Source organism: Panthera leo, chromosome A2 (assembly GCF_018350215.1).
Source record: "Panthera leo isolate Ple1 chromosome A2, P.leo_Ple1_pat1.1, whole genome shotgun sequence".
NCBI lineage: Eukaryota > Metazoa > Chordata > Mammalia > Carnivora > Felidae > Panthera > Panthera leo.
In genome coordinates, this window is record NC_056680.1 from 3,201,014 (window position 1) to 3,222,003 (window position 20,990).

General features: G+C 58.1%; 2 protein-coding genes and 1 non-coding gene across 6 annotated transcripts; 1 reads left to right on the forward strand and 2 right to left on the reverse strand.

Annotated features, from left to right (window-relative positions):
• Positions 1-311: 311 nt before the first annotated feature.
• TMIGD2 (transmembrane and immunoglobulin domain containing 2) lies at positions 312-7,764 on the reverse strand. Its single transcript, XM_042929126.1, has 7 exons — positions 7,719-7,764; positions 3,922-4,195; positions 2,251-2,348; positions 1,366-1,422; positions 1,095-1,305; positions 672-794; positions 312-330 (listed from the first exon to the last, which is right to left on the reverse strand). The coding sequence occupies exons 1-7, from the start codon at positions 7,762-7,764 to the stop codon at positions 312-314; spliced, it is 828 nt and encodes a 275-aa protein (XP_042785060.1).
• Positions 7,765-9,309: 1,545 nt separating this feature from the next.
• FSD1 (fibronectin type III and SPRY domain containing 1) lies at positions 9,310-20,815 on the forward strand. Of its 4 annotated transcripts, none has more exons than XM_042927391.1 (13): positions 9,310-9,372; positions 10,307-10,402; positions 10,624-10,755; positions 11,528-11,629; positions 12,425-12,447; positions 12,625-12,746; positions 13,860-14,069; positions 17,211-17,309; positions 18,107-18,266; positions 18,799-18,878; positions 20,101-20,352; positions 20,454-20,542; positions 20,647-20,815. In XM_042927391.1, the coding sequence occupies exons 1-13, from the start codon at positions 9,358-9,360 to the stop codon at positions 20,755-20,757; spliced, it is 1,491 nt and encodes a 496-aa protein (XP_042783325.1). In that variant the 5' UTR covers positions 9,310-9,357; the 3' UTR covers positions 20,758-20,815. The 4 variants fall into 4 exon arrangements, with proteins under 4 accessions (XP_042783325.1, XP_042783326.1, XP_042783328.1 ...); XM_042927392.1 differs by having other exon boundaries at positions 18,107-18,242; positions 18,778-18,878; XM_042927394.1 differs by having other exon boundaries at positions 18,107-18,242.
• On the reverse strand, positions 15,732-15,834 carry LOC122214676. Its single transcript, XR_006200053.1, has one exon. It is a non-coding gene; the product is annotated as a U6 spliceosomal RNA (small nuclear RNA).
• Positions 20,816-20,990: the final 175 nt, after the last annotated feature.

Here is a 20,990-nt window from a genome sequence, read left to right on the forward strand (position 1 = left end):
CCGAGGGAGGGGGGGAGGCTCTCAGGCCAGCCCTGCCCCCACCCGGCCCCTCCTTTCCGCCGGGGCGGGCAGCCGTGGCCCGGATGCTGCTGCGAATGGACATCTGTCCCCATGGAAACAGCAGAAATGGGGGAGGGGAGCCGGTCCCAGCTGGTGTCACTTCAAGGTGACAGTGGAGCCAGAGCCCCCGGGGGCTGATAAATTCCAGGGACCCCCATGTCCCGCCTCGCCATCCATCTCCAAGCCTACCCAGGGAGGGCGGTGCCTCCGGCTCAAGGCGCCCGGTAGAGGTTGGGGGCATCACTTCTCTGCTAATTGGACGTGACCCTCCTAGGATAAGAGGAGGGAGCTGGCCTGTCATCACAGAGCCCCCTCACCACAGCGGACCCCTCCAGGCGTCCTGGGGCTCAGGGGCCCCCAGACGACCGCTCCGATATCTTTAACGCTCCCCAAGTCACCACAAAATCTGCCTTTCCTTTCTTTACGAGCCTTTGAGTGCCCAGAGGGCGAGGGAGGAATCCAGCCTCCTTGTGAGGACACGGGTCTTGGGCTGTGCGGCTGGGCTCCCCGACCCCTTCTGGAAATCAGTCACATTTTCACGTGGCCACTGGCGGGGGGGGGGAGGGGGGGAGTGGGTGTCTTTTCTGGGTTCCGATCCCTCTTCAAGGAGCCCTCTTGGCTTCTGCTGCCCAGAGGGGCGTGGGTCAGGGGAGACACCGACTGTAGAGATGGGGGGACCCGGGCTGGGGCTGGGGCAAGGCTTCTGGGCCAAACGTGGCTGGGGGTCTGGGGGTCTGCGGGAAAGAGATCGAATAGACCCGTCTGGACCTCCGTGGGGATGTCCAGCACCTTCCCCTCCACTGGCCACGCCTCAGTCTTCTCTGGGCGCCCCCGGGGCTGGTAGAGGACGTTACCCTAGAGAGGATCCCCTGCACGGGTGTGGGGGGGAGGGAGGGATGCCACAGACTAACAGGGGAAAATCCCAGGAGACCGCCTGGCTTTCTCCAGCCTTCCTCCGCTTCTGCAGAACACGAGTGTTGGGGCCAGACTTCTCCCTTTATTCTCCGTCTCTCCCCCCAACCCCGCAGCCCCACCCGCGCTCCTTCCAGAAGGGGCAGGTGGGGCTCCCGCCGCGGCCTCGCCAAGTAGCTGCAGTTCCCGCCTCCGCCACGCGGGGGCAGGGCCGCCGGCGGAAACCGCCGGCCGTCCTCCCGGCTACCTGCGCGGTTACCTGAGTCCCCGCGCCCGCGGCCACGGCCACGGCCACGGCCACGGCCCCTGCCACCGGCGGCGCGACCAGGAGTCCTGAAGAGGGGGGTGGGCGGGGCGGGGCGCAGGGGGCGGGACTCGCGGCGGGGGGCTCACCTGGGTGGCTGGAGGTGTGGTTCGCGTTGGGCAGCAGGCGGTCTGCAGAGGAGGAACCTGCGTGTCGCGGGGGTGGGGGTGGGGGTGGGGGTGCTCACCTTCGGGTCCAGCCTCCACCCTTCAGGGTCACAGCCTCCCTACCCCACGTGGGACCTCACGATTCCTCCCCTGCCGTGCTGCGGGAGTCGGGGCAGGTGCTCGCTCAGAACCGGTTTCCTCTTCTGAAAAACGGGGCTACCCACCTCTGTCTTGCTCGGTTATTGCAAAACAGTCGCCAAATGGATTTTTTTTTTTTTCTCGCCATGAGCCCCATCCCCCTGGTCGTGAGCTCCACCGTCCCCACCGTGAGTTCCACAATGCTGGCGATGGGATCCGACGCCCTCACGACTCCTGGGTTTTGAGCTCAATCCTGGTGTCTAGCCTATTTTGCATACAAGGGAACTGGGTCTCAGCCCCGCTTTGAGCAAAAGTGTTGCTCACCTCAGCTCCCCTTTCTCTCTCTGTTTCGGGGGGGGGGGGGGGCGAAAGAAAAAGAAAGGAAAGAAACGAAAGAAAAAGCTTACACTGGCCTGAACTTGTGAGTCTGGCCGAATGTAATCCACATAACAGATCGAAATAATCGCTGACGTTTCCTGAGGACTTATCATGTTCCAGACCCGGTAATAAACTCTGTAGATATGATTACTTCAAACTCACCTAACCTAACCCATCGCTGAGGAATCAGGCACAGAGGGGTCAAGTTACCTGCCCAAGGTCACACAGCAAGTGACCGGCCCAGTGGGGCTTTGTTTCCAGGGCTGTGTAATTGATGTGAACTCCAGCCAAAGTTGCTGCGACGAACATGAGGCCCAGTGCCCCCGACCTCTTCATCTTGTGTGTTCTCACACTGGAGTTGGTCCCTCCGGGCGGCCGAGAAGCTGTTCCAGAAGCCGTTCCGGGGTGGGGAAGCCAGCTGTAGGGAGCTGGACGCAGGCGTCACGTTACTAGAAGGTGGGGACAGGCAGGACAGCCTTAACGTACCGCCCTCCTGCCAAGGGGAGCGGAATGGGCATCGGGCCAGGAACTGAGCAGGCCGGGAGAGCAGGAGCCCTGGGTCAGCTTGAGTGTCCCTGCCCCGTGCAGGGCTTGGCCCAGAGCGAGGAGACCTGCAGAGTGGGGAGAACCTACGCGCTGGGCTCTCCAGAAAGCTGGCTGCACGTGCCTGGACACGTGTTAGCCTTCTCTGGGCCTCAGTTTTCTCATCTGTGACCGGAGGCAGCTGGCTTGACCGATCTGCGAGGTCCCTTCCAGCCTTGAGAGCCCATGGTTTTCCACCTGGATTCTAGAATTCCCTGCTCTTACACACTCTGAGACTGGAAAATCCTAAAAGCCTATGCAAACTATCTAAGCTACTGCCGTGCTAAGATTCCAGAATCGTCTATTCCTTTATGTCAGTGTTTCCCAACCCGTTTTCATGATCAGCCTCCTGAAGAGCTTTTATTTTTGATTTTTAAGGTTTATTTATTTATCCTGATAATTTTTTTTAACATTTATTTATTTTTGAGAGACAGAGCATGAGCGGGGGAAGGGCAGAGAGAGAGGGAGTCACAGAATCGGAAGCAGGCTCCAGGCTCTGAGCTGTCAGCACAGAGCCCCATGTGGGGCTCGAACCCATGAACTGTGAGATCATGACCTGAGCCGAAGTCGGATGCTCAACCGACTGAGCCACCCAGGCGCCCGTCTTGTATTTTTATTCATTTTTTTATTAAGTAATGTCTATGCCCGATGTGGGGCTTGAACTCACAACTCCAGGATCAAGAGTTGCATGCTCCGTGGGGCGCTCGTGCTGTCTCTCTCTCTCTCAAAAATAAATAAATACACTTTAAAAATTAAAAAAAAAAAAAAAAAAAAAAAAAAAAAGAGTCGCATGCACCACAGACTGAGCCGGCCAGGCGCCCCATCTGTATGTTGGATATACTTTAATAACACATTTTTAGAAAGATTCTGGGATTGTTTTTAATCTGAATTCCAGAACTATAAATATTCAAGAGTCTTTATGATTGCGATATTCTGGAAGAGGGCTCAGCAAACTGCAGACTGTGGACCAAATTAGGCCCCCTGCCTGTTGTTTTTTTTTTTTTTTAAATAAAGTTTTATTGGAACCTAGGCCCGCACATTCACGCATGTCCAGTCTAGGGCTGCTTTCCGGCTACCACAGCAGCCGGGAGTGGTGGCAACAGAGAATGTCAGCTCCACAAGGCAGAAAATAATTACTCTTGACAGAGTTTTCTGAGTCCTGGTCTAGAATGATCCATTCCAGCATATCTTTGGTTCTGTGATTCTAGAATTTGATGTTCTTGAGTTTGCAAGGTCTCTGTAAGAATCCGATCTGAAGGATTTCGAATTTAGATTTCTAGGAGTTTGAGATTCTAGGGTCTTAAGATTCTGTAAGTCCCAAGGGCCCACATCTTCCCTCCACTTGCCTCCTACCTTTGTCGGCCACACGCTTCGTGCCATTGCCCTGAGCCATCTCCAACTCAGGAATCTCCACGGTCACCCAGCCCGTGTGGTCCCTGCTGTCGTTGAGGGTCCCGAGGTCCCCGCAGGTTGAGGTTGCCACGCGACTCCCAGGAAAGCTGCCACCGGGGCCCGCGGACCCCCAGGCTGAACCTGCCTTTGGTGACATGTGAGTCACACAAGAAGACACCGTCCTTCTTCCCCCCAACACGGAGCTGCTGCCCCCAGGCTTGGGACTGCACCACCCGGCGGGCCAAGGTCACCTGGCTGTCCTCCCTCACCTGCGGCAGTTTGGGACCCTGCTGCACACTGAGGCCTGCAGTTCCTTGCAGGACTAGGGGACACAAGACGTGAGTAAGGCCTTTCTGTGTGTGTGTGTGTGTGTGTGTGTGTGTGTGTTTATGGGACTTACTCTCTTAGCCCACACAGGTGACACTACATGATCTTTGCAGGGTCACTTCTCACTGAGGCACACCAATCCTGCCCCGCGTGTGCCGGGTCCTGTTCTGGACACCACAGACACAGGCACAGAGGTGACGGAGACAGACAACCATTCCTGCCATGGTGGAGCTGACAGAGAGAGAGACCCAGGAAGTCGTGCAGTGAGAATCACAATGGAGGATAAGGATGAGATGAGGGAGAATCTGGTTGTGGAGGGTGGTCTCGGAAGAGGTGATGTTTGGAATGGTAAGAAGTAGCCAGTCGTGTGGGAAGAAAGGGAAATAGGGAGGAAGAGCGCTCCAGGCAGAGGGCGCAGTCCATGCAAAGGTCCTGGGGCACGATCACTCCTGGGAGGTTAAAGGAAGAGTGAAGAGGCCCTTGGGGCCGGAACAGAGTGGGCGCGGGGGAGACAGGGTGGAAGCAGAATCAGAGAGGGGATGGCCTATACAAGGCTTTGGAGGCCGCAAGGTGGGGTCTGGCTGAGGTGGGCAGGTGGGCATGTGGAAAGCAGAGAAATTTGCTTTTTAATCTTTATTTTAACAGTTTATTTTGAGAGAGAGAGAGAGAGCACAAGTAGGGGAGGGGCAGAGAGAAGGAGAGACAGAATCCCCAGCAGATCTGCGCCATCAGGACGGAGCCCAATGCGGGACTTGAACCCGCATGAGATCATGACCTGAGCCAAGATCAAAGGTCGGACACTTAATAGACTGCCACCCGGGCGCCCCAGTTTGCTTTTTAATCTGAGTGTGATGGGAAAGCAGGGGAGCGGGGAGGAAACGGGGTTCAGTTTAAGTGTTAAAAAGGTGGCCCTGACTGCCCTGGTTAAGGACAGAGTGTGGGCTGGGAGGATCAGGGCTGGCTGTGGGACGAGGGTCCAGGAGAGTGGCGTCAGGATCTGGACCCTGGGGAAAAGCAGACAGAATCTGAATAGATTTTGAAGGTTGCCCCCGGAAGGGCCGAAGAAGGACAGAATCAAGAGAGGGCGAGGTGGCCGATGGCCAAGGCTTTACCCTCAGGGACCGTGTGAATCAGGTGGCTTTCGGCCAATATGGAGGACACTGGCGGAGAAGCAGGGCTGGAAGAGAAGAGAAGAGTTTGCTTGGGGCCAGGAGAAGTCTGAGGTGCCCGTCAGACCCCCCTGGAATGTGTGCGTTTGCATCAAGTGCCTGGCCTTTGAGATGCCATGACAGCTGATGCTGGAGAGATGAAATCTGGGGAAAGGTGTTTCAGGTGGAAGGAACAGAAGGTGCAAAGGCCCAGAGGTGGGATCAACCTGGGCGTGTTGGGAAGGGAAAGAAAGGAAGAAAGGAAAAAAGGAAGAAAGAAGGAAAGGAAGGAGAAGGAAGGAAAGAAGAAAGAAAGAAAGAAAGAAAGAAAGAAAGAAAAGGAAGGAAGGAGGGAAGGAAGGAAGGAACAAAGAAAGAAAGAAAGAGAAAGAAAGAAAGAAAGAAGAAAAGAAAGAAAAAAGAAAAGGAAGGAAGAAAGGAAGGAAACAAGGAAGGAAGGAGGGAAGGAAGGAAGGAAGGAAGAAAGAAAAGGAGGGAAGTGAGGAAGGAAGGAACAAAGAAAGAAAGAAAGAGAAAGAAAGAAAAGAAAGAAGAAAAGAAAAAAGAAAAGGAAGGAAGAAAGGAAGGAAACAAGGAAGGAAGAAGGAAGGAAGGAACAAAGAAAGAAAGAAAAGAAGAAGAGAAAGAAAGAAAGAAAGAGAAGGAAGGAAGAAAGAAAGAAAGAAAGAAAGAGGAAGAAAGAAAGAGAAGGAAGGAAGAAAGAAAGAAAGAAAGAGAAAGAAAAGAAAGAGAAGGAAGGAAAGAAGGGAGGAAGGAAGAAAAGAGAGAAAGAAAAACAAAAGGGAAAGAAAGAAAAAGAAAGAAAGAAGGAAGAAAGAAAGAAAAAAAAAGAAAGAAAGAGAAGGAAGAAAGAAAGAGAAAAGAAGAAAGAAAAGAAAGAGAAGGAAGGAAAGAAGGGAGGAAGGAAGGAAGAAAAGAAAGAGAAAGAAAGAAAAAAAGAAAGAAAGAGAAGGAAGGAAGGACAGAAGGAAGAAAGAAAAAAAGAGAAAGAAAGAAAAAGAGAAGGAAGGAGGGAGGGAAGGAAGGAAAGAAGGAAGGGAGGAACAAAGGAACAAAGAAAGAGAAAGAAAGAAAAAAAAGAAAGAAAGAGAAGGAAGGAAGGGAGGAAGGAAATAAAGAAAGAGAAGGAAGGAAGAAAGAAAGAAAGAAAGAAAGAAAGAAAGAAAGAAAGGGAAGGAAGGAAAGAAGGGAGGAAGGAAGAAAAGAATGAAAAAGAAAGAAAGAAAGAAAGAAAGAAAGAAAGAAAGAAAGAAGAAAGAAAGAAAGAAAGAGAAAGGAAGGAAGGGAGGAAGAAAGAAAAAAGAAAAAGAAAGAGAAAGAGAAAGAAGGAAGGAGGGAAGGAAGGAAAGAAGGAAGGGAGAAACAAAGGAACAAAGAAAGAGAGAAAGAGAAAAAAAGAAAGAAAAGAAAGAGAACAAAGGAAGGAAGGGAGGAAGGGAGGAAGAAAAGAAGAAAGAAAAAGAAAGAAGGAAAGAGAAAGGAAAGAAAGAAAGAGAGGAAGGGAGGGAGGAAGAAAGAAAAAAGAAAGAAAGAGAAAAGGAAGGGAGGAGGGAAGGAAGAAAGAAGGAAGGGAGAAACAAAGGAACAAAGAAAGAAAGAAAGAGAAAAAAAGAAAGAAAAGAAAGAAAGAGAACGAAGGAAGGGGGGAAGGAAGAAGAGAAAGCGAAAGAGAAAGAAAGAAAGAGAGAAGGAAAGAAAGAAGGAAAAGAAGAAAGAGAAGAAAGAAAGAGAAGGAAGGAAAGAAGGGAGGGAGGAAGGAAGAAAAAAAAGAAAGAAAAAGAAGGCAAGAAGGAAAGAAGGAGAAAGAAAGAAAGAAAGAAAGAAAGAAAGAAAGAAAGAAAGAAAGAAAGAAAAGCCAGCAGGCCAGCCAAGGGCAAGAAAGAGAACGCGCAGGAGCGTGTTGCTGAGAGACTGGTGTGCAGGGCGTGGTGTGAATGTTCTCCTAGGGCCCCACTCTGAGGATCCCTGCTAGAACCTTCAACCCTTGTTTTGTGATGTTTTTTGGTTCGTTTTTTTTGTTTAAGTTTATATATGTATGTTGAGAGGGGGGCGGAGGGGCAGAGAGAGACAATCCCAGGCAGGCTCCGCATTGTCAGCGCATGAGTGGGGCTTGATCCCACGAACAGTGAGATCACGACCTGAGCCTAAATCGAGAGCCGGGTGCTTAATCAACAGCCCCCGGTCGCCCCGAACCTGCAACCCTTGGAAGGTTCTGCGTATCAGAGAGAAACAGGCCGTGTCTAGCAGAGCAGAGGGAGAGGTTTCCAGGGGTTCTGGGCCAGAGGGCAGGCCGCCGCGGTGATGGACAACAGGAAGGAGGGCAGGGGGGAGGGAGACCCCCGTCCTCACCCCAGAACTGCACCAGGAAGACCAGCGCTGTGCCCAGGGGCTCCATTCCTGGCCCATCGGGCAACCCCCTTCTCCTGGCTGGTGCGCACCCCCCATTCAATTCGACAGACCTCTGGCCACAATCTCCGCCCCTGCCACAGGGGCAGATGTGACGCCCAGGCCAGGCGGTAGATGTCAGTCAGGTGACCCATGCTTCTTAGGGCTCCACTTCCTCCCGTCTGTTGCCTCAGTTTCCCCCAAGATTCGTTTGGTTATTTATTTATTTATAATCTGAAAGGCAGCACGTGTACGTGAATGGGATAATGCGTCCCAGTGAATGGAAATCTTTCTGGCAGATTCTATATAAGCACACCTGAGCCGGGGCGGGGGGACACGTTGGAAGGTTAGGTGAGGTGGGGGGGGGGGGGCAGGGAGCAGGCAGGAGAGGCCTGAGCCTGGATTGAAGATCAGAATCCCAGCTTCAATTATTTTGCCCCCAAAATGTCGTCCTTTGAGGTTCAAAGGAATGGATTTGTGCTGAGGGTACCAGGTCCCCCAACGGGTACAGGGCGGGGGTGGGGGGGGGGGTTCCCCTGTCCCCATAGCTGGCGGAGAAGTTTGGGGGCCCAATTGAGGGGGTTCATAAGCCCTGAAATTTCTCCCAGCCCTACATCTGTCACTCGCCAGGGTGGGAGGAGGGGACAGGCCCTAGGCCTCAGCGTCTGGCTCCCGACCACAGTGTGACCTCTTTTGAAACCCGGAAAGAAGAGGGCCTGCGTGCGCCCCAGAATCGTTCCTGTCAACCACAGGATGGCCCCCGGCGGCAGCGGCGGCGGCACTCTGACCACACTGTCGTAGCAGATACACACAGTGTCCCAGCCTCCCCGGCGCAGGCTGCCAGCCTCCCTTGGACTTTCTCAAACTCTACCCTTCCCCCCACCCTCTGCTGAGAGGCGATGCTGGAGATCCTGGGGAGATCTGGCCCCGGGCTGGCCGGGAAGACCAAGGTGGACACAGACATCCTTGGCCTTGTGGGTTCCGGTCAGGCAGAGAGGCTGCTGGAGGCGGAGATGTGAGATGCCGGGGCTTTGCGGGATGTATAGGAGTTCGGCTATTTTTCTCGGAGAGAGAAAGAAGGCATTGGCAGGAGACCATCCTCTTGGACCTTGGCTTTCCAGTGGACGCAAGGAGCGTGAGCAGTGAGGGGCCAGATCTCGCGGGAGGGGTGGGCATGGCCTTCCAGTTTGAGGAGCAGCCACGAAATTGCGTGGGTGCCCGAGTGCGGAGACTGAGGCACTACGGGGACGAAGGATGGGCTCGAGGTCACCACCCGGGTGGTCGAACCCAGGCAAGCTCCTTCCCAGTCCCGGGCTCTCGCCAGCTCCGTCATCGCTACCGGCGTCGGCCCCCCCGCTCTGGGGGGGGTCCCGGCTCTCAGCGACCCCAGCGCAGGACTACGTTTCCCAGGCTGCCGCGGGGGGCGCGCCTGCGCGCTGCGGCCAGTGATGGAGCGCTGACGGGGGGCGCGGCGGCGGCGGCGGCGGCGGCGGCGGGGAGGGCTCGGCGGGCCATTGGCTCGTGGTCGCGGCAAAGGCGGCTTGAGGACCAGAAGAGCGAGCGGGGCCCGCGGGCCGGGCCGGGGACGACCTGGGCCGCGGCCATGGAGGACCAGAGGGTAGGAGCGGGGCGGGGCGGGGCGGGGCGGGGGTGGACCAGGGGAGGGGACCAGGTGCTGCCGCAGCGCCCCCCACCCCCACCCCCGCAGCTGCTCTGCGGCCGAGGCCCCACCCCCGCCGCCACCCCGCCGGGATCCAGCCCCCCAGTGCGGGACCCAGCACCCCAACCCCCCGCCCCCCGCCGTCGCCCCGACCTCTCATCATCTTGGCCCGGGTCCAGGCGCATCCCCTCCAAGCCCCCCACCGGCGCCCAGCATCCCAGCCCCAGCCTGGCCCATCCCCCACGCCTTCCATGCGGACTGCGGACCAGGTGTCCGGTCTCTGCCCCGCCCCGCCCCTGAGGACGCCGCTCCGGCTCCGCACAGGTGATCCCACCGATCCCGCACCCCCAGAAGAGGGGCCAGGAGGGGGTCCCTCCCGTGGGAGGCCCGGGTCAGGGCTCCAGGCCCCAGCGGGATCCTCCCACGCGGCTTCTCTTCTCTCCGTCCCCTCCCCCAGACCTCCCTGCCCCGCTCCCCAGTGGCCTGGGCCCTCTGGCCCCGCGTTCCCAGGTTCCTCCTTTCTTCTTCCCGATCCCTGTTCCCAAGGTGGCCCCTCACCCCAGATCATGCCCCGCCCTCAGGTTGAAGGCTTTGTGCTGAGGCCGACCTGGCTCCGGCCCAGGGTCGGCGCCTTCCCCAGAGGCTCTTTTTGAGCCTCAGTTTCCTCCCCTGTCAAATGGGCACGTGCCAGGCGAGGGGAGGTAGGGCCAGAGCTTCGCCCAGGGCCTGCCTCACGGTGGTGCCCAAGCTCACTGGCACGGTGGCTCCCACATCTCCTGGATCCCAGGAAGGCGGAGTGGGGAGCCCCAAGTTTGGGGGGGGGGGGTGTGTGTGCCGGGCCTGGCCGAGGGGCTTACCGGCTTTGGCGTGTGCCTGCTTCGGGCGGGGGCAGGAGGCTCTGCGGAAGATCATCACCACGCTGGCTGTGAAGAATGAAGAGATTCAAAGCTTCATCTACTCCCTCAAGCAAATGCTGCTAAATGTGGAGGTGAGGAAGTCCCCTCTGCAGGAGGGACGGAAGGAGGTGGGGAGTTCGTGGGCCAGAAGGGCTGGGGGGGGGGGTGGGGGGCAGCCACGGGAGTTAGCCAGCCTGTTGCCGCCGATGCCCGTCGGACTGTGCCCGGCTGCCGCGTCCGGGCCTCCGTGTCCCCGTCTGAGCCTGGGCTTTGGCCGATCCTGGCCGTCCTGACCCCACAACCTCTCCCCAAGGCCAACTCCACCAAGGTGCAGGAAGACCTGGAGGCGGAGTTCCAGTCCCTCTTCTCCCTCCTGGAGGAGCTGAAGGAGGGCATGTTGATGAAGATCAAGCAGGACCGTGCCAGCCGCACCTACGAGCTGCAGGTGGGGCGGCGTGGGGGGGGGGGGCGCTCCGGACCGTCACCCAGACCCTACCCCCGCCCCCACTGCACCCCTCAGACTCAGCAGAGCCCAGCTGGCCTCAGGGTCTCCCTCCACACCTGCTCCTCCTCCCACACCGCCTCTTGGAGGTGCCCCCGAGTGTCTCCCGGATCCAGAACAGACACCCCAGTGGCCTTGGCCTCACCTCCTCTGCTTCCTGGCCTCTGCTCTGCCCCTTCCCTGGCCGTGATCCGTGTACCCACCTGCTCTCCCTCTCGGTCCCTGCTCCCACCCCCACCCCCTTCTCCCTCACCACATCCACGTCTGGCTGCTCCTCCCCTCCTGTCCTCACCCAACGCGTCCGATTTCTCAGCCCCTCCCACGGGTCCCCAGATCTGACAGCATGGCCTCTTGCCAGCCCCCCCACCCCTGCCACGTACAGCCCCTAGGGGGTCTAGGACTCTAACTGAGGCACCGGGGCTGCATCAGAACCTCCCGGACAACTTCCTAACATCCCAGATTTCCCAGCGTGGGAGAAGTTGGGGCCCCAAGGCTCAGGTGGGGTCTGGGCGTGTGAGTTTTCAAGAAAGGGATTCCCCAGCCGATTCGGCTGTGCTGCCTGGAGTGAGCCCCGATTTCCCTGCAGCCTCCCCACGCCCGCAACCTGGAGTTGGAGAAAGGCGTGGTGTCCCCGATCCCACAAAGCGGGGGAGACCGCGAGGGTTTGGCGCAGTGGGGTGAGGTGTCTCTTCCCTCAATGCCATGCTACTCCTAGAACCAGCTGGCTGCCTGCACGCGGGCCCTGGAGAGCTCAGAGGAGCTTCTGGAGACGGCCAACCAGACCCTGCAGGCCACGGACAGCGAGGACTTCCCTCAGGTGGGCGCCTCAGAAGCCATACTGGTAGGACTACAAGCTAAAATATAGACACGCGGTTACATTTGCATTTCAGATCAACCGTGAGTGATTTTTTAGTGTAAGTGTGGCCCGGGCAGCATTCAGAAGTATGTCCCAAAGAGCACATGGGATATACTTATACTAAAAAATTCTTCGCGGTTGAAGGCGCCTGGGGGGCTCGGTCGGTTGAGCATCCAACTCTTAATTTCGGCTCAGGTCATGATCTCGCGGTTCGTGAGATCGAATGCCACCCACATCGGGCTCTGTGCTGAAAGGGCAGAGCCTACTTTGGATTCTCTCTCTCCCTTTCTCTCTGCCCCTCCCCTGATTGTGCTCTGTCTCTCCTTCCTCTCTCAAAATAAATAAACTGAAAAAAAAATTTTTTTTAACTTATTTGTGGTTGATCTGAAATTTAAATTTAATAATGAATAATTTTTGAATATAATATATCCCATGAAATATTCAGTATATGTCCCAAATATTGAATGGGGCCCATTTATACTAAAAAATCATTTTGTTTATCTGAGACGCAGAGGTAACTGGGCACCCTGCATTTTTATCTGCCGAATTGGCCAGCTGTATATACTGGGCACTGGGGGTGGGGGTAGGAGCCTGTCTTTGCCCCCTATCCCTTTGGGGCTCAGCCAAGTGTTTCTGCCCCAGTGGTGGGGGACTTTGCCAAATGGCCCACTCTGGGCCTCAGTCTTCCTGTCTGTGTAGTGGCTTTCTGATTCAATGAAGACAACACTTTGAATTTTATTCCGTCCCTTTTTCTAGGCTGCCAAGCAAATCAAAGATGGGTAAGATGCCGGGATCTGGTTCCCACCCCAGTGCCCTGCCCCTGGTGTGAAGGTGGGGTCCCTTGGCCCAGCGCACTGAACCAGAACAAAGGGGACTGGGTCTCCCGCGCCCGCTGCAGAGGCCTGGGCCCTTTTGAGATGCCTGCCGGCAGGCTGCCTCTATCTTCCTCCCTGCAGTGTGACGATGGCGCCTGCCTTCCGGCTGTCGTTGAAAGCCAAGGTCAGCGACAACATGAGTCACCTCATGGTGGACTTTGCACAGGAGCGCAGGATGCTGCAGGCACTCAAGTTCCTACCTGGTGAGAGGGGAACTTTCTCCCGGCCTGGATTTCAGGGAAATGGCCCAGGAGTCTAGGGTAGCCTGAGAAAGGCTGGGGTAAACCTGGCGTTGAAATCCCCAAGGCACCGCTCCTGGAGGTAGAGCCCTGAGGATACCCTGCCTGTGTGGGTGGGGCCACGAGGAGGCCCGCCCCTGGGGGTGGGGCCACGAGGATACCCTGCCTGTGTGGGTGGGGCCACGAGGAGGCCCGCCCCTGGGGGTGGGGCCTTGAGGATACCCTGCCTGTGTGGGTGGGGCCACGAGGAGGCCCGCCCCTGGGGGTGGGGCCTTGAGGATACCCTGCCTGTGTGGGTGGGGCCACGAGGAGGCCCGCCCCTGGGAGTGGGGCCACGAGGATACCCTGCCTGGGTGGGGCCACAGGAGGCCCGTCCCTGGAGGTGGGGCCACGAGGATATCCTGCCTGTGTGGGTGGGGCCACGAGGAGGCCTGCCCCTGGGGGTGGGGCCTTGAGGATACCCTGCCTGTGTGGGTGGGGCCACAAGGAGGCCCGCCCCTGGAGGTGGGGCCACGAGGATATCCTGCCTGTGTGGGTGGGGCCACGAGGATACCCAGCCTGGGTGGGGCCACGAGGATAACCGGCCTGTGTGGGTGGGGCCACGAGGAGGCCCGCCCCGGGAGGTGGGGCCACGAGGATATCCTGCCTGTGTGGGTGGGGCCACGAGGAGGCCCGCCCCTGGGAGTGGGGCCCTGATGATAACCCTGCCTGTGTGGGGGGGGCCATGAGGAAGCCCGCTCCTGGTGGCCCGGTCCTGAAAAGCCCTACCCACCTCCCATAAAGGCCGTGCCCCTATGAGAGAATTCTAGAAATTATCCTGAAATGGTGGTATTCCGAGAAGGCCCAGGCCTTTGTTGGCTGAACCCTGAGGAAGCTCTTCCCCACCACCCCACTCTGGTGAAACCCTGTGGAAGCTCCACCCCCAGGCCCCAGTGCCCGGAGGGGCCCCGCTCCCAAGGTTGGGCTCCAGAGGAGGCCCCCAAGAAGGCCTAAATGGCGGGTGAGGTTTCCGTAAGATCGCCCTTGCAGGCAAAGGACCTGACACCCCCCCTCCCCCCCCCCTCCCGTCCTGGACAGTGCCCAGCGCCCCTGTGATTGACCTGGCCGAGTCCCTGGTGGCAGACAACTGCGTGACCTTGGTGTGGCGCATGCCGGACGAGGACAGCAAGATCGACCACTACGTGCTGGAGTACAGGCGGACCAACTTCGAGGGCCCGCCCCGCCTCAAGGAGGAGCAGCCGTGGATGGTCATCGAGGGCATCCGGCAGACGGAGTACACCCTGACCGGTAAGCAGCTCAGCCCTGCTGCTGACACCCACCCCGCCCCCTACCCCCAGCCCCGTTGGGCTCAGCCCCCTCCGGGCTCCTTTTCCCCATCAACTGGGGGCCCCGCTGGGCTGATCAGGAGTAACGAAGCGATAATAATAAAAACGATATTGATGACAGGCACCGCGCCGTTTCCGGAGGGCTTACTATGTGCTAAATGTTGGCCCCACACGTAACGAACAACGGACACGCGTCTCACCGCCAGTTTACAGATGAGAGGACTGAGGCCCGGGGAGGCAAGGCGTTCCCCATCGGCGTCTCGCGTCTCCTATGCAGCGTTCATTCATTCATTTCCGGGCATTGAGCGCCTGCCGGTGCTGCCCTTGCCCTAGTGAGCAAGACTGGCGACAGTCCCGCCCTGGAGCTGGCATCCTCCCAGCGTTGGGGGATTTCCTTGGCAGTCGTAAGAAAGCAGAAAGCGTGGGGATTCCCCCCAGCCGGAAGGGGAGTGTCTCCAGAAGGGTAAAATCGGGGGTCCCTGATGAGTTTCAGCAGCCGTCTGCGCCGGAGGAAATCCTCAGTGGCGGGGAGAGCCGTGCCCACAAGATAACTGTCGCTACAGCTCTTGGGCTGTAATCAGCCTGTTCTTTATCTGTAATTAGCATGCATGGTTACTAATGAGCATGCTAATTGCAGGAAAGAAAAGCCAGCAGCCAGCAAAAGGGCCTGAGAAGCTACTGGTTTATTATCCTTTGCATGGGAATCAAAACAAACATATCTCACTCCCCCCCCCACCCCCCCCCCCCCGGCTTTGTTTTTATTTTATTTATTTTATTTTTTTAAACACTTATTCATTCTGGAGAGACACGGAGAGGCAGCGCGTAAGTGGGGGAGGGGCAGGAGACGCAGAACCCGAAGCAGGATCCGCCAGTAGCCGCTTCCGTAACTGTAGCTCGATATCTAAACCAAGGAACAGACAGGAGCCTCGTGGGTCCGCGTTTCGCTGGCGCTACGTGCCCTCGTCCGTGTGCGCGCGCGCGTGTGTACGCCCGTATGCGGTTTCGTCCCGTGTGCAAGTTCAGGTACCGGCCACCGCGGTCAGCGTGGAGGTCTGTCGCCTCCCAGGCTTCCTGATGCGTCACCCCCTCGCCACCCCCCTCTTGTTGCCTTTTGCAACATTCCTAGTGAGTGCGTTCCGCAGGGCAGGACGTTGAATCCACTGAAAGGCGTGTGATGTCCATAGGGACGAATGCTCTCATCTAGGCACCGAACCCGTGTCGTCATTTGTCGTCTGCGTTGCTTGGACAAGTCGGGAGGGGTTTGGTTTAGCGTTTGGTATGTACATGCCTCGACTCATCGCGTCCTCATGTGACCCCTGCTTGGGATTGGGCATTGCGATTGCCAGTTTGCAGAATAGGAAACTGAGGCACACAGTGAGTCCAGACCGCCCATAGGCACATGGGTGCCAGGTTTCAGAAGCTGAGCCTTCTGGTTGGTAATCTCTGCTCTGGGGCAGTAGGTGGTGTTGCTGAGTAATGTACTGGGAAGGGGATCCGGACAAGGGGGAGACAGTCTGGGTGGGCATCTGGAAGAGGTGGCAGCCAGGCTGAGGCCCGACAGAGGAGGGGAGGGTGGAGAGGAGTCTTCTAGGCAGAACAGCCTGATCTAGGGCTCAGAGGCCAGAGCGCTGAGCCTTTTATGTCTGAATTTGCATGCCGCCCTTCTGCAGGGGCCATGCTAACGTTCTCTATATCGTTCCAATTTTGTTTTATTTTTCTGAAGCTTATTTATTTTGAGACAGAGAGCTCAAGCAAGTGGGGGAGGGGCAGAGAGAGAGAGAGAGAGAGGGAGACACAGAACCCCAAGCAGGCTCCACGCTGCCGGTGCAGAGCCCGACGCGGGGCTCGATCTCACGCACGGTGAGATCATGACCTGAGCCGAGGTCAGGAGTCAGCTGTTGCACCAACTGAGCCACCCAGGGACCCCTGGGTGATTCCAATTTTAGTCTCCATGCTGCTAAGGTGAGCACTGCGAGCCTTTGTGTCCGGAACTAAGTTAGGTTTGCGGAGAGAACAACATCTGTGGGGACAAGTGAGAGGAAGAATGGGCCAAAGGGGAGCTATGGGAGGTTTTAGAGCAGGGGGCGCTGAGTACTGTTTTGGATGATCAGAGGACGGGCATCCCAGGGGGAACACTCAGGAGTCAACTGGGCATGCGGTCTGAGCCAGGGGTTGGGCAGTGGGTGCTCTGGTGGACGGATGGTGTCTGAGGTGCAAGAAGGGGACAGGGGCACGGTGACACGAATAAGAGCCCCAGACAGAGTCACCCTGACATTTAAGGGTGTTGAGGATGGAAGTACCTCCAAGAAGACCTAGGGAGAACAAACAGAGGGGGGAGCCAAGAGACGACAGTGCCGTGGATGCCAAGGAGAGAATGTTCCAGGAGGGAAGGAGTGGTCAGCCAGGAGGTCCTGCGAGGTGGGGGACCGACAAAGGCCAGAGGAGGGAGAGTGAGCGAGGCAGCAGAGAAGGGGTGAGGGTGTAGACAGCTCTCCAAAGAGGTTTAGCTTGAGGGGAAGGACAACTGGGTAGCTGCTTTTTATTTTTGAAGACTGGAAGAAACGAACCCAAAAAGAAAGAAAGAAAGCGGGGGACATATCCTAGAAGTAGGGAATATCTTTAAGTAACCAGGTACGGGGAGATCGAGGGGTTCCAGCAAATCAAATGGCTGGTTCGCCTTTGTTCCCTGCCTTTGTTGCGTGTGGACGCGACATTCTGAAGGAGGCTTGCCAAATGCACTGACAGATTTTCCCTAGAGGAGCTTCCTCCCGGCTGGCCAGCCTCAGACAGTAACTCTCTTCCCTATAATACCAGCCCAAAGTCCCAGGGAAGTTTCTGATTGGCCAGTTTGGGTCACGTGCCCATTCCTGAACCAATCGCTGTTACTGTGTCCCTAAGCATCCTGATTGGCCAGTCTGGATTGGAGGCGGAGCCAAGTACCCATAGTACCACAGGTAAATGAGGGCAAGGATGGTGTCTCAGGGATAAGATGTCGTTTGCAAGGTGCTCCTTAGAATGAGTACTGGGACCACCGTGGGACACAGGGACCTGTAGCCTTTTGCTCAAAGTGCACGCCACGCTGAGATCCCTCTGTTGCTCCTAGGTCTCAAGTTTGACATGAAATACATGAATTTCCGTGTGAAGGCCTGTAATAAGGCAGTTGCAGGCGAGTTCTCCGAGTCGGTGACCCTGGAGACACCAGGTGACTGGTTCCCACCCCTACCCTGGCTGTGACTCCATAACCCCTCGCCCTGGGGCCCCAGGTACTGGTGTGTAATAAGCATCTTCTAATCGAGGCTCTGTGACTCTTTTTGCTCTGGCTGCCAGGAAGCTCGGAGCTTAGTCCCCAGTAGCTTCCTTAACCTGAGTGTCTAATATACACCTGCCATGGTGTTTTGCTTTTGCAGTTGAGCCCATTATACCTGGATGGGTTTTATACTCTCTCTCTCTTTCTCACACACACACACACACACACACACACACACACACACACATCCTCCCTCTCTCTTTCTCTCTCCTAAAAAGTAGATAAGCGCTCTTAGAATTGGGGATGGGATATCAGTAGTGAAGCCCGAGCTTACTCTCCTGCAGCAACACCTTTGTGTGCTCTGTGAGGAGGACTTTCTAGAGTCTAGCCTAACTGTCGTGCTATAGCCCGGGCCCCTTCCTGTGATTACCCTCCAGCAGAAACACCACCAGTGCTTTGAAAATGGCTCCAGACCTAGGGGACCCTCAGGCAACAAGCCCTCAGCCTTCCCTCCCTTGGCCCTCGGCTCTGCCCCGTCTGTCTTTCTTGGTGTCCTGCTGCCTGTCGCTCTGTATCCGTCTGTCTCTGAGCCCGGCAACCTCTCTCGTTTTCTCTTAGTCCCTGCTGTCGCTCTCTGTTCTCCGTCCCTGTCACATGGTTTGTCTTGGTCACTGTCTGTCTCTCTGTCTCTCTCTCTCTGTGTCTCTCCGGGTTTCCCCATCTCTGTGACTCCCACGTCTGCCCGGCCCCAGCGTTCATGTTCCGCCTGGACGCGTCCACATCTCACCAGAACCTGCGGGTGGATGATCTCTCCGTGGAGTGGGACGCCATGGGCGGGAAGGTGCAGGACATCAAGGCTCGCGAGAAGGACGGCAAGGGGCGCACGGCGTCTCCCGTCAACTCCCCCGCCAGGTAGCCTGCCCCCTGGCCTCCCTGAGTTTCCGGTGGAGGAGGTCAAACGGGGCAGGGACACCCAGAGCCCAGCATGGTCAAGGCTGGGGTGGAAGGAGGGAGCCCGAGAAGGGAGAGGAGATTTGTTTTTATAATGTGTATTCATTTCCGGGGCGGGGGTGGGGGGAGGGGAGTGCGTGCAAGTAGGGGAGGGGCAGAGAGAGAGGGAGACAAAGGGTCTGAAGCGGGCTCTGCGCTGACAGCAGACGCGGGGCTGGATCTCATGAACCATGAGATCACGACCTGAACCGAAGTCAGATGCGTAACCGGCTAGCCCAGGCGCCCCAAGAAGAGAGTTTTAACTGGGTTTTGACAGTTGAGTAGTTTTCCAGACGAGGAAGCGTGTTCTGGAAGAAGGGGCCCAGTATGTGAAAAGAACCAAGTCCTGGGAAGGACTGACAGAAAGACCGCGGCGGCCGGCGGGTGGGGGCCAGGGAAACCCTCCTGTGGGGACAGTAAGGGCTGCTCTGAGCCTTGTCCCTGTCACTCACAGAGGCGTGCCGTCTCCCAAGAGGATGCCCTCCGGTCGTGGGGGCCGGGATCGCTTCACGGCCGAGTCCTACACGGTGCTGGGTAAGGAGGGGCAAAGACAGGAGGGCAGAGGGGACACTCTGGGCAGGGCCCTGATGGTGGGGGGTGGGGGGTGGAGAGAACTCCTTTGCTTGGGGAAACTGAGGCAGCCACCAACAAAGCTTTCTGGGAATGGTTCCAATAATGTGGTGCTGGATGAATTGAGGACCGGCCGGGGGGAGGGGGGAGGGGGTGGGCTTCCTGGGGGTGGGGGGGGCAGAACTTGTGGAGGCTGTGGCCTGGAGGTCGGCCAGGGGGCATCCTGGGGTCTGTGGAGTAGCTGGAAAGAATGGTCACCTACGGGGCAGCCGGGTTTGTGGGGGAGCCAGAGAGAGTCGCTGGTGTGGGAGACAGCTAGCGATGGAGTGAATGGGGCCCACGGAGGAACCAGGGTTCAGGGGGATCGTCGCTGTCCGGAAGGGGGCTCCCAGAAGAGGCTGGGGGGGGGGGGCGGTGCAGGAGTCAGTGCGGTCAGTAGTACCCGGGCAGGGGCGGGGTTAGAGAGTAGCCGCGTCCTGGGGATGAGCCAAGACCTGAGGAGAAGCTGGGGTTCTGTGGAGGAGCTGGGTTTTCCCGAAAGCATCTGAGATTGGCGAGAGGTGGGGTCCGGGGAGGAAGCAGGGGGAGGGGTGGGGGTTCTGCAGAGTGGCTGACACCTGAGAGGGGGCTACGGGGCCTCTGGGAAGACGGAGCCCGGTTGTGGTTGGGAAAGTAGCTGAGGTCGGGGAGGAGCTGAGACGGGAGAGGGCCGTGGGCCGTGAGGGAGGCGGGGGCAGGAGAGGATGTGCAGTCGGGCCTGGAGGAAGTTGGCCTCCACCAGGGGCTGGGGGTCCGGGGAGACCCTAGATTCACAGGGCAGTAGGAGAGGGGCCCGGCGCGCCGGCGAGACTCTGCGCTCCGGTGGGATTCGAGGCCCGCGGGAACACTTGGGAGTCCGCCAGGCGCAAGGGTTTGGGGGTGATCTGGCGTCTGAACACGGGGAGGAATTGTCTGCTCTGGAGGAAGCTTCCAAGGCCTGGAAGTATCTGGAACGAGTAGCCTGCACCGGCAGAGAACCCGAAAGGATGAGCTGAGGCTTGGCGAGTATCCGGGCCCTCGGAGCATCTAGAGGAGGCGGCTGAGGCCCGGGGACGGCCCGGAAGCCGCGGCCGAGGACTGAGGGGTACCCAGGTGGCCGCCCCCTGGCGCAAGGCCCCCCGGGACCCGACTGCACCCCGCCCCACAGGGGACACGCTGATCGACGGCGGGGAGCATTACTGGGAGGTGCGCTTCGAGCCGGACAGCAAGGCGTTCGGCGTGGGGGTGGCCTACCGCAGCCTGGGCCGCTTCGAGCAGCTGGGCAAGACGGCCGCGTCCTGGTGCCTGCACGTCAACAACTGGTTGCAGGCCAGCTTCACCGCCAAGCACGCCAACAAGGCCAAGGTGCTGGACGCGCCCGTGCCCGACTGCCTGGGCGTGCACTGTGACTTCCACCAAGGTGACCCCCGCGCCCCGGGCCGCGTCCCCAGCCGCCTCTCCCCGTCCCGCCTCCGCCACGATCCCCTGATCGGTCCCCCTGTCGCTCTGCCTCCGTCCCAGGCCTCCTGTCCTTCTACAACGCCCGGACCAAACAGCTGCTGCACACTTTCAAGGCCAAGTTCACACAGCCACTGCTGCCCGCTTTCACGGTGAGAACCCTTCCGTGGCGGGGATCGGGGTGGGTGGGGGGGGGGTGGCGCCGGGTGCCGGCTTTGCTCCTGAGCCCGCCTGCCCCCCTCCCCCTGTGCCCCAGGTGTGGTGCGGTAGTTTCCAGGTGACGACGGGCCTGCAGGTCCCCAGCTCCGTGCGCTGCCTGCAGAAGCGGGGGAGTGCCACCAGCAGCTCCAACACCAGCCTCACCTAGGCGCCTGGACCGCCCGCCCCGCCCGGCTGATCCAGAGGGGGGCCCTCCCAGGCCTCGGGTGTTTCAGCCAGCACCCTTTCCTCTCTTGCTGCTTGGAGCCTTAACTCCTGCGGGGGTCACCACTGGGGAGCGGCGGGCCCCGGGGCGGGCCCTCCTCCCCACCTCGCGTCCTAATAAAGGTCAATCACTGGCCAGGCCGTGCTGATGGTCCTTTGGGGCTGGGTGGCACTGAG